At 40.7% G+C, this 12,407-nt stretch overlaps 1 protein-coding gene across 1 annotated transcript; it reads left to right on the forward strand.

Annotated features, from left to right (window-relative positions):
• Window positions 1-1,008: 1,008 nt before the first annotated feature.
• On the forward strand, window positions 1,009-3,794 carry DKK1 (dickkopf WNT signaling pathway inhibitor 1). The gene is made up of 4 exons (XM_059899878.1): window positions 1,009-1,423; window positions 1,660-1,822; window positions 2,990-3,133; window positions 3,257-3,794. Exons 1-4 carry the CDS (start codon window positions 1,178-1,180, stop codon window positions 3,508-3,510), a joined length of 807 nt encoding a protein of 268 aa, XP_059755861.1. The 5' UTR covers window positions 1,009-1,177; the 3' UTR covers window positions 3,511-3,794.
• The last annotated feature ends 8,613 nt before the right edge of the window (window positions 3,795-12,407 follow it).

Here is a 12,407-nt window from a genome sequence, read left to right on the forward strand (position 1 = left end):
CTGGTTCCGGTAACTGTCTGAGTTGGAATCAAACACAGGCGTTCTCAAGCTTTGCAATATGAAATACTAATGAGGAAGGCGCTAAGCCTTAAGGGTTTCTTATCTCCCTGCGTTAACCCACCGCTGAGAAGGGGGAATCAGGGAAGGACCACTGACCCAGCCGTTGGACCCTGTCCGCTTTCGCTCCTGCCACTTTGATCTTGCGCGTCTGCCTAATCAAGTTCATCTACTGCCGCGACTGCTCGGATTCAAAGAACAACATTAAATAGCTTGATTATCGGATGGTCATTTCCCTCTTCCCTCCACCCCTGATCTAATTTCCAAACACCAGTCTCTCGCCTCCCTCTCTAAACTTCCCATCAAAAGAGAATTAGTTCTTCCTTCTTACCCTCGTTTGATGTGCAAATGTCTTTCTCTTTGCACATTTTTCTCGTGGGGGCGGGGGGGAGGGGAAGAATGGGGGGAGGAATTGAACGAACTTAAAACCGAGGATCTCACCCCAAATCTGCAAACCGTGACTCTAAAGGGTTAATCAGCAACGTGCAAGGGCCACCTGGCCCTCTCGCTGAGACGTTTTGGTAGAGACTTTGAATTACTGATCTGGCTGTATTTAATACTGAATATTATTTGTGTGCACAACAAAAAATAGTACTGGCGTAAAGAAGAAAGGAGAAAAGCGGTTTTGCAGAGAATATCACAATGCCTGACTAAAAAGTATTTCAGATCTCAATGCTCCTACCCCTACTGCAAGGCAAGGGCACCCGAGTTCCTCCCACTTCCCGCATTTATTAAAGTTGTCTCCTCTAATGCTCACTGATTACCATCACCCCGAAGGTGAGCTGGGCAGGGGAACGACTGCGCAAGGGAGGGGCGGGGTGAAGAGTGTCAAAGGCTCCCCTTCATGTACACAAACACACCCCCTTCCAGCCCCTCCCAACGCTTTGAAATCCCAACCCGGCTTTGTTGTCTCCCCCCCGAGGGGCCGGAATGCTCACAGCCCACAGTATAAAGGCAGCCGCGGTGGCGGTGGCGGAGCAGAGCCCCGCAGTCAGGACTCTGGGACCGGTGGAGGCTCTCGGAACCCTGACTCCGCGGCTGCGCCAGCACAGCTTCGCGGGCACCAGGCTTGCAAAGCGACATTCCTCCTTTCTCTTTGTCTCCCTTGAGTCCTTCTGAGATGACGGCTCTGGGCACAGCGGGTGCTGCCCGGGTGTTGGTTACCCTAGTAGCTGCGGCTCTTTGCGGTCACCCTCTGTTCGGAGTCAGTGCCACCTTGAACTCGGTTCTTCTCAATTCCAACGCCATCAAGAACCTACCCCCACCGCTGGGCGGCGCTGCCGGGCACCCAGGCTTCGCAGTCAGCGCTGCTCCGGGAATTCTGTTGGAGGGCGGCAACAAGTACCAGACCATTGACAACTACCAGGTGAGAAGGGTCTTGGGGACCTGGGGACGCTGTAACCCTGAAGGGGTCTTATTGGGGGAGGAGGGCGTAGAACGTGCTGTGTGCAGTTCAAGGCGCATTTGGAAACTCTGCCTTTGGGAGCAGCGGCCGGCAGCAGCAGCTTTTGGAGAGGTGGACAGAAAGGGACCGTGATGAGTCCAGGAGTGTGGTACCTGGCTGCCCAGGTGCCTCACCCTCTCCTGGCCCCCTTCCCGCAGCCGTACCCGTGCGCCGAGGACGAGGAGTGCAGCACCGATGAGTACTGCGCGAGTTCCACCCGCGGAGCGGGGGCAGGCGCGCAAATCTGCCTCTCCTGCAGGAAGCGTCGAAAACGCTGCATGCGTCACGCTATGTGCTGCCCTGGGAATTACTGCAAAAATGGTGAGTCGGGTAGCTTCCTTTCGGACTCAAACCATCCCGCGCTTGTGCGCCTACAGTTGGGAGACAATGCTCTCAGCTTTGAGAACGCTGTGGCACCACCTGCAAATGGGAGTTCAGTGTGCGAGGTTCCCCTGAAATGTTTTCAGGTTAGTGTTTAACCAGGGAGCAAAGAGAAGTACAGAGAGGTATTGGAGCTCCTTATCTCCCTTTGTGCCCCTCGATTACTTAACACGACGTCTTACCTCAGAGTGGACCCTTCCATAAAAATTTGTCTAGAGAGAGTCTTGATACCATTTGAGAAAGAAGATGGGGAGGGAGGTGGAATTATACAGAGACCAAGGAAACCAGACTGGGCGTTTAGTTGCCTTTTCCATTTTTCTTATGGTGCCTCTCACAGCTCTGCCAGACTAGCCTCTCCCTCAAGATCCCTGTTCAAACAGTTGTCAGTCAGAAGACAGAGTGATTTATCTGTGCTGGCCGTTCTTAAAGGAGATCTTGATGCCCTCACATCCTGGCTTCTCCATCCCTCTCTGCCTCTACCTCCTGCTACCTTAAAATAAGTACTCCTCCCCCCAACCACAGATCCACAAAAGTTTAATGTCTCAAAGAGGTAGACTCAGCCAAAGAAGTCTCCAGAAATAAACTTAAGGGTGGCAATCCTCCTTAGGACCCAGTAATACTCCGGGTGAACTAACTAAATCTCTGTAATATAGAAATTATACAGTAAAGTAACTGGTGGTAAAGAGTGTAATCTTCCAGGCAGCAGGCATTGCATTTGCTTAACTTAGTCTGGCAGTACCTATATAGCACCAAGGGCAGAGAAGTTATTTTTAAAAACAATTTTTTAAGTGATTTTATTTTTCTTACCCCAAGGATGATATTAAAATGGGCAGAAATTTCACTGCCACTACCGCAGTTGGTGGGAAAGTATTTTAAGTGGCTAGATTGGGGATGTTACATGTGAGTGCACAGTGTACAGACTGATGCTTCTGTCCATCTGGGGAGTTTTGCTTTAACACTTGGAAGGAAGTTTGGCTCGTGTTTAAATTAACGTCATTACAGTGAGGTATCTCAGATTGGGGCAGGCATAACAGACTGCCACTGTCACAGCTATTCGCAGTAACAAGTAACAGCTCAGGAGTTAATCACTATCTCCTGTTTCCTTAGGAATATGTATGCCTTCTGATCACAATCATTTCAATCGAGGAGAAATTGAGGAAACCATTATTGAAAGCTTTGGTAATGATCACAGCACCTTGGATGGGTACTCCAGAAGAACTACACTGTCTTCAAAAATGTATCATACCAAAGGTAGGTTAAAGGATCTAAAGACTCATCCTTTTTTGTTAGCACATCAGAAGTGTCTTTCGGATCACCTTAATGAAATAACGCAGGCTTAGCAGTGACCATGTACTTTCCCTATTGTCTTCCTAGGACAAGAAGGTTCTGTCTGTCTCCGATCATCAGACTGTGCTACAGGGTTGTGTTGTGCTAGACATTTCTGGTCCAAGATCTGTAAACCTGTTCTCAAAGAAGGTCAAGTGTGCACCAAGCACAGGAGAAAAGGCTCTCACGGGCTGGAGATATTCCAGCGTTGTTACTGTGGAGAAGGTCTGTCTTGCCGGATACAGAAAGAGCACCATCAAGCCAGTAATTCTTCTAGGCTTCACACCTGTCAGAGACACTAAGCCAGCTGTCTGAACACAGTGGACTCCATTTACATAATATATGCTATGAAAACTGTTTGTGACTTCTGTGAGCTCAATCCTTAAGGATGTACAAATTCTGTGGTTACAGTTAAGCATTCCAATAATACCTTCTGAAAATCTGGAGTGTAAGAGCTTTGTTTCTTTGTGGAACTCCCCTGTCATTGATTGCAGTAAATTACTGTGTTGTAAATTTTCAGTGTGGCACTTACCTGTAAATGCAACAAAACTTTTAATTATTTTTCTAAACGTGCTGCATTGTCTATTGTTCCTCTTGTTATGTAAATGTTTGTATACATTGTTATCTTGATTCTGATAAATACTCTATATTGAATTGAAATAAATACTTTCAGCCTATTCCATATTGAATTGAAATAAATACTTTCAGCTTATACTTCTTAAATGCAAAACCCTTTCCCCTTTTAATTCTAGAATTTAGAACGTAAGGAACTTTTGGAATGACAAGTGATAGGTATGTAAGATTTATCATGAAAATATTAGCTTATTTTCCAAAATGTACTCTCTCAGTGCTTAGATTATATTTATCTCTAGGCTGTGATAGTCCTTGAAATAAAATTTAATACCATGAAATATTACAAGTATAAATAAATTTTGGCAGTGTGATCTTAGAGGGCTGTTATGTGTGTGGTGTGTGTGTAAATACAGTTGACAAATACATGCAGATTTTGTACCAAATTAGTCAGTTTGAAGTATCTTAAATACTACTTCATGCCAGGAAGACTTGGTTCCAATTACTTTGATTTTTAAATAATTATTACCTAAAAATCACAAATCCTCTCTCATTTTGTTCTTTGCTTCTCTTGCTAGGTGAACTGAATATTTTAGTTTTTGCTCAACCAGAAATCTGTTCATTGGAAGAGGATAGGGGTATATTGTTTAAAAGAAAACCCATAGAAATGAAGTCTAAACTGGCTTTGTGTTTTCATTTGCCAACTTTGATACCGACAAATCTGATACTGGGGAAGGAGAGAGCAACTGTCCCAGTTTACACTCATTCTGTAATATTCAAACATCTACATCAAAACCACAAAATGCTGGCTTTAAGGGACTCCAGAGGACAGTGACTGATAAATTGTCTAAAAAGTTTCCTTAAATAACACAGATGTCCTAGAATGTTTGTTGTTTTTGTATTCCCGGAAGTGGTTCAATTTCAAGGAGTTTTGCCAACAGGACACAAGGGTTGGTTGGTTCTTCCCTGAGAAGGGAACTGGCAGGATGTCTGCTGTTACATTCCTTTTGTTTGGAAGTTTCGGCTTCCTCACCCTGGAAAAACTTTCTTTTTCTACATGTGCTAGTTTGCTGATGTGCCAGGAAGGCCAATTCTAAGGCCTGCCATCTCCAATAAAGCACAACAGAGGAGAGGAAACAGGAAACCCTTTCTTCGAAAAGAAGAAAGAAGGGCCTCTGTTTCAAGAGGGGAGAGGAGGAATCATTTAAAGGGCCTTGGCTATGGGATTCCTTCATTTATGCCGGAACTGGCCGTTGCCAGAGATGGTCCACCTCTGCACATCTTAGCACATCAGCCCTGGTTCTAGCCCTCCTTGCTCCCCATTGCATGATGCAGATGGGAGAATGAGAAACCAACCAAGGAGGGATGCCTCTTCTTCCTATCCAGCTGAGGACTTAGGAAGGGATATCAAAAAGAAATTCTGCACATTTATAAAGGTGAAAAAAGAATATAAAAAAAACCTGTAGTTACTTTATTAGCTAGTAATGGAGGCTGGAAGATGGAAGTCAGGTACAATACAAAATCAAAAGAGGATCATTTAAGGAATCTCAAACATTTTAGATAGTGGCTGCTGAAACTTGAATATTATTTTACTTTTAAACAATTTATTTGAATGGAAAAATACATGAACTTGGGAATGCATTCTCAAAGCATTTTATCAAATGGTAACATACTCTATACACTGCCCTGTACCTGGCACTTTTTATTTTACATCCTTGCAGATTATTCTGTGTAATACATAGAGAGGTATCCCATTCCTTTTAATGGTTGCCTTAAAGAGTGTAGTATGTTGGAATGGCTATACTGTAATTTAAAGAGTCATTATTGAGAGACATCTAAATTGTTGCCAGTGTTTTTGTTATAACAAATATTGTGCCATAACAAATATTGTGCCATCAGTATAGATTTTGTGTGTGTGTTCATGTGCTGATATAGTTGGAGGATAAGATAATGACTCATTTTTGTAGGAAAACCCAAATTTAAAAAGCATGCTTGCTGTAGCTACTCATAAGGGGTGGCATGGGCAAAATGACAAGATGTTTGTTTATCACTGATCTAGTGATGATTAAACTCTTGCTAAATTGTGTCAAAGGAGGAAGAGGGAAGAGGTTTATCCTATCAATTTTACATAGTAATAGTGGCATTCAGTTAAAGGTAGACTTGTTAGGATTAATCTCCAAAATATACAAGCAGCTCATGCAGCTCAATATCAAAAATACAAACAACCCAATCCAAAAATGGGCAGAAGACCTAAATAGACATTTCTCCAAAGAAGATATACAGATTGCCAACAAACACATGAAAGGATGCTCAACATCACTAATCATTAGAGAAATGCAAATCAAAACTACAATGAGGTATCACCTCACACCTGTCAGAATGGCCATCATCAAAAAATCTACAAACAATAAAGCCTGGAGAGGGTGTGGAGAAAAGGGAACCCTCTTGCACTGTTGGTGGGAATGTAAGTTGATACAGCCACTATGGAGAACAGTATGGAGGTTCCTCAAAAAACAAAAATAGAACTACCATACGACCCAGCAATCCCACTACTCGGCATATACTCTGAGAAAACCGTAATTCAAAAAGAGTCATGTACCACAATGTTCATTGCAGCTCTATTTACAATAGCCAGGACATGGAAGCAACCTAAGTGTCCATCCACAGATGAATGGATAAAGAAGATGTGGTACATATATACAATGGAATATTACTCAGCCATAAAAAGAAGTGAAATTGAGTTATTTGTAGTGAGGTGGATGGACCTAGAGTCTGTCATACAGAGTGAAGTAAGTCAGAAAGAGAAAAACAAATGCCGTATGCTAACATATATATATATGGAATCTAAAAAAAAAACCAGGTGGTTCTGAAGAACATAGGGGTAGGACAGGAATAAAGATGCAGACGTAGAGAATGGACTTGAGGACACGGGAAGGGGGAAGGGTAAGCTGGGATGAAGTGAGAGAGTGGCATGGACATATATACACTACCAAATGTAAAACAGATAGCTAGTGGGAAGCAGCTGCATAGCACAGGGAGATCAGCTCGGTGCTTTGTGTCCACCTAGAGGAGTGGGATAGGGAGGGTGGGAGGGAGATGCAAGAGGGAGGAGATATGGAGATGTATGTATATGTATAGCTGATTCACTTTGTTATACAGCAGAAACTATCACACCATTGTAAAGCAATTATACTTCAATAAAGATGTTAAAAAAAAAGGTAGACTAATTCCTTTGATTTTAAAATAATTATTAAATAAAATTACAAACAAGTCATTTCCCCATCCCTTTTTTCTTGTTTTGCTAGGAGTTAAATATTTCAAATTTTGTTTAACCTGAAATCTATTGATAGGAATGAAGATGGGAATATATTGTTTAAAAGAAAAATACAGACATGCAGCCTAAATATGACTGTTCATATTTCAGCAGATCAAAACACTTTACGGACTTTTCCCATGGTAAATCAAATTGCATTAATTCAATCATGAAATTAGTAACATAATTATACAGTTAGAAATTGTATCAGTTTCAGTATTTCTATTGCATGGCCAAATTAGCACTCATTGCCACTTATGGAAATTTCAGGTAAAAATCATTAAAATTTCCTTCACTTTCCTTCACTGACTGTAGCATCTATCATGTTACTGCCTTTTTTTTATAGTCTCAAAGAGAAATGGATGATGCTACCATTAGGTTCATAAAATGTGTTCCACTGAGTTCTATATTACAATTTTCATACTTTCTCAATTACTACTGAGTACAGTATCAAAATATAAAATAAATATATTATTTGTCTCCACATTGAAGAAACAGAAAATAAAGAATCTCCATAATTTAGGCATCTGATGTTTGTACAAATGTGTGTATATATGTGGGCCTTTATGTTTGTCCTAATGTTAACTGCTTAGAAACAGTCAAATCAATAATCAGAGACTACAATCTGGATAATGCTAGAGAATTTTAATTCAATTAACGTGTATTGAGCCTTTGGTATTCAATAGGTACTATCCTAACAACTGAAACAACGTACATAATATGCTAACTTCAAGGAACTCACCATTTAGCAAGAGATGATAAACAACTATTAGTGCTGGGGGTTGGTTTAATATAGTGGTTTGAGACATAGCGCCTGGAATCAGATAGACTTGGCATGGAATCATGGCTCCCTCTGCTTCCACTAATGATGTTGGGCAAAGGATAGAACCTCATTAATAATATGGAGTGAATGCCAACTTCAGAGTGTTGATGTGAGAATAATGCATACATTATAATAACACTTAGCATTATGTATAGTTTATAGTAAGCACTCAATTTTAGGTCTTCACTATTGAAAAAACAATTAATGATAAGATATTGTATCATACATATGAATACCTAACAAGAGATTAAAAGTAATTAAATCTGTCTATAGGTGCTCTGTTAAAGCTTCAGGGAAGCAATCGTATTTGAACTGTCTTCTTTTCAAGGCCCTTTTATTTCAAGGAAGATAAATCATTTAAACTAGAGAAAGTAAAAAAGGTTACATGGATTGGAATGCTACCTCTTATGAAAATCAGTATGGAAACCATTCTGCAGACTGGCTTCATAGCTTGCTAATGATTTCTGCTGTACTGTAATTTGCACACATCTAAGGCTTGACAAAGTGGCATATATTCTGTCCCCAGTAAAAGTGACCTTCAGGTTCAGCTCTGCTCAGAAAACTGCTTAGCCTCTCAGCGACTATTCCAGATTCCTCGGCAAGCGTTTTGATTAGCACAGCTTTGCTCAGGTGTTCACCTCTGGTGCACTTGGCTAGCTTGGTTACCCAGATCCTACAATACAAACACAGCTGACTATGTCCAGTTCACCTTTCATAGGAAGGAACTCTGGTAGTTCTATGAGGAGTGTGTAGGAACAGGCACCACGTGTCACATCTACCACACATAGTTTTAAAGAATGAGAAGGAGCTCACAAAGAAAAGAAAGGGTATTGGAGCCAGAGGAAGCGATGTGAGCCAAATTACAAAGCTAAAAAAATAAAAATACATACCGTATTTTTAAAAAAGTGCAAATGATCCACTGTGGCTAGAGTGTGGGGTACCTGGGAGAAGCATGACTTTGCTGATTTTTTTTTTTTTTAGTTTGTTATAAAGAAAAGAAGAAAGGTAAAAACTCTACCTTTTCAGCAACAGTTACCAAATTAGGTGAAAGTGGAGCTGAATATGATATGCTCGAGACATACATTGTCTCAAAAGATTACTAGACTGTCTTTGCAAGTCGTGGTGATTATTTTGCCAAAAAAACTTACAAAATAAGGATACTATTACTTCATTTCCAGCACGAGTTGTTATATTACATGGAGTTGAAGGCAAAGAAAATATTTGACGGCTTCCCTGGTGGCGCAGTGGTTGAGAATCTGCCTGCCAATGCAGGGGACACGGGTTCAAGCCCTGGTCTGGGAAGATCCCACATACCGCGGAGCAACTAGGTCCGTGAGCCACAATTGCTGAGCCTGCGCGTCTGGAGCCTGTGCTCCGCAACAAGAGAGGCCGCGACAGTGAGAGGCCCGCGCACCGCGATGAAGAGTGGCCCCCACTTGCCGCAACTAGAGAAAGCCCTCGCACAGAAACGAAGACCCAACACAGCCATAAATAAATAAATAAATAAATAAATAAAATTAAAACAAAAAAAAAGAAATTATGTTTGAGACAATTCTGTTTTTGACTGATGATGTAATTAATACAGCTTTCACAAATCATGGATTTTTTTTTTTTGCCAATGAAGTTATAAATTAAAATCATGACAGTCTCTATTATAAACGTAAAATTACATTTGAAGGCCAGTGATAATCGACCCCCTCCAATTATAAACTATTAAACAAATTCTAATAAGAGAGTAAAATTGGCAGAAGACATGAAGCATGTCTGAGCATGATAACACCATGTTACATTTCACAGTCTTTCACACCAACTTTATCCTGATGAGCAAAATTTACTTTTTAAAAGAGTGATACTTTTGTAACATTTCAAATAACTGTGAGACTCTGAAGTTCAAATTAAAAGGAGATGGTAATAATTAGTCTCGGCAGAGGGGCAGAAAACAGGACACTCATACACCAGTGGCAGGAACTGCAACTGGCTTTACCTTTCTGAAAGGCAATTTGGCAAGTGTTTTTAAAATCTGAAAATTCTTTGATGCAGCATTTTAATTTCCAGAAATTTTAAGAACAGAATCATGAGTGTATACAAAAATTCATCTGCAGTGACATAACAGGACAAATTAAAAATGAATTGTATCTAACGAGAGAACTGTTCAGATAAATTATGATATGTCCCCCAAATATTCTGCAATCATCAAACTTATCTGGAGAAATGTTCATAGTCTGTGCTGACTTACTTCCTATAGTTCTTCGAGAGGAGAGAAAGAATCTCATCTCCCATTGTCCTGAATGAATTAAGAGAATTATTGTTGACAGACACAATGGACCCAAAATTTCTGCTCTGAATTAAGTCTAAAAAAAAAGAATCAGACCACCATTTCCAACAAAATGTTCATAAATGTTCATTATCTGGAGAAATGTTCCTTCTTCATGTGAGAATGTTTTAAAAAATCATATTACAGAACATATATAGTACTATCAGAGTTACATCAGATATGTTAGTCTAGATGGTCATATCAGGAAGATAGGATTGTGAGAACTATTTAACCATTCTTTTTAACCATTTCCATTTTTCTATAACAATCAGGCAAGATATTACTATTAGCAGAAAATCTAAACTAAAACTTGCATTCTCCTCAAACTTTTGGACATGTTAGGCAAATATCTTAATGAACCTCATTCTGATTAAGGAAGTTACTGGCAGTGCAGAGTTTCTCCTTCCTGAATTTCCCAGAAAGTACAGAAAAGAATATCCTCCCCTTAATGACCAAATTCTTTTCCATTCAAGGAATACTGACTGGGAGAACCTTATCTGGTACAGAGAAGAAACCAAGTATTTGTTGAATGAAGGAATAATGAATAAAAGAGAAATAGGAATATTTGTACAAATTTCAGTAAAATTATAAACAAAACATACTAGAATACTTTAAAGGATCCAAAAGAAGGAACGGGGAATAGGCAAAAGGAAAAAAAAAAGTCGCAATTCTGTTATAATAAACTGTTTTCTATGATCTTTCATCTTTATATTTGTTAACCAATAGATATTGTGATAGACTGTTTGATATGGTACATAAATCACACAAATACATAAACTACCAAAGCGGGACATGGCCTTTAGTTTAGACATCTTTATTGGTAAGAAAAATCTCACCTTCCTCTTCCTGACAATTTAGTTGTCCTCTCAGACAGCTTGGCTTTTAATCTTACAGGCAGGGGAACTGGATTTTATAACTATCCTAAACAGAGAGCTAGAGACAACAAAGAAGATGGAAATTCTTTATTCAGGGATCTCTGCACATTTCACAGTTTTATTACCAGTCTTGATTATCTTTTTGAACAAGTGGGACGGACTAAGTGCTATGTCTGACACTCAGTCAGCATATTGCAGAACACGTTTAAAACAAATAAAAAAGCCAGAACTTCCACTTTTCTAAGGATGGGTCACTGTTTGGCAAAATTCAGAAACTGGCCAATGGTTTTCTTATATTAACACTTCATTCAGCAACTTTCTCCTCGTCGCTCACATCATCTCTGTCCCTTTAAGAAGCCCTATTCCTATCTCCATAGTTTTCATCCATCCCTTCTCATCTATTCCCTTACTCTTTCCCTAAGACTCTCAATGTCTTATTTGTATTTTCCATTCTGATTACCTAACTTTTTTTTGCAGCTGCATCCTCCCAGACCTTTCCTTTCAGACCTTGTGTCTGAAACTGTAATCTATTCACCAAACCAGTTTTCCTTTCCTCCTAAGCACGTTTCCCAGCCTTCTTTGCAGCCACGTGACTGACCTTGGCCAAGGGGATGTTTGCCTGGAGACACTGCACTAGCTTCTCCTCCATCTGCGGATCTCTGGGGAGATAATGTCAGCCTTGCAATTCAGTGGAAGAGCCACTCTTGGCCTGCATTTCTAAACAGTAGCAGGAGCAAATTCCCCTGCCCCCATCCTCCACTTGCATGAACAAGAAATAAACTTTGGAGGCTTCCCTGGTGGCGCAGTGGTTAAGAATCTGCCTGCCAATGCAGCGGACACGGGTTCGAGCCCTGGTCTGGGAAGATCCCACATGCCGCGGAGCAACTGGGCCCGTGAGCCACAATTGCTGAGCCTGCGCGTCTGGAGCCTGTGCTCCGCAACGGGAGAGGCCGCGACAGTGAGAGGCCCGCGCACCGCGATGAAGAGTGACCCCCGCTCGCCGCAACTGGAGAAAGCCCTCGCACAAAAACGAAGACCTAACACAGCCAAAAATAAATAAATAAATAAATTTATTTTAAAAAAAGAAAAAAGAAATAAACTTTGTGATATGCCACTGAGATTTAGGGGTTTTTGTTTTACTTTAATACGCAGTTTTACCTTTCTCCTTCCTTCCCTTTGTTCTCCAAAACGCTACCATTCTGTCATTGGTCTGATAAACGATAAGTGCATGAAATTGTGGGGTGCAAAGGAACCCATATTGTTACCATTTATATGAGAATGTGAAAGCGTGCACCGTTGTGCTT

The sequence above is a fragment of the Balaenoptera ricei genome, chromosome 16 (assembly GCF_028023285.1).
Source record: "Balaenoptera ricei isolate mBalRic1 chromosome 16, mBalRic1.hap2, whole genome shotgun sequence".
NCBI classification, from domain to species: Eukaryota; Metazoa; Chordata; class Mammalia; order Artiodactyla; family Balaenopteridae; genus Balaenoptera; species Balaenoptera ricei.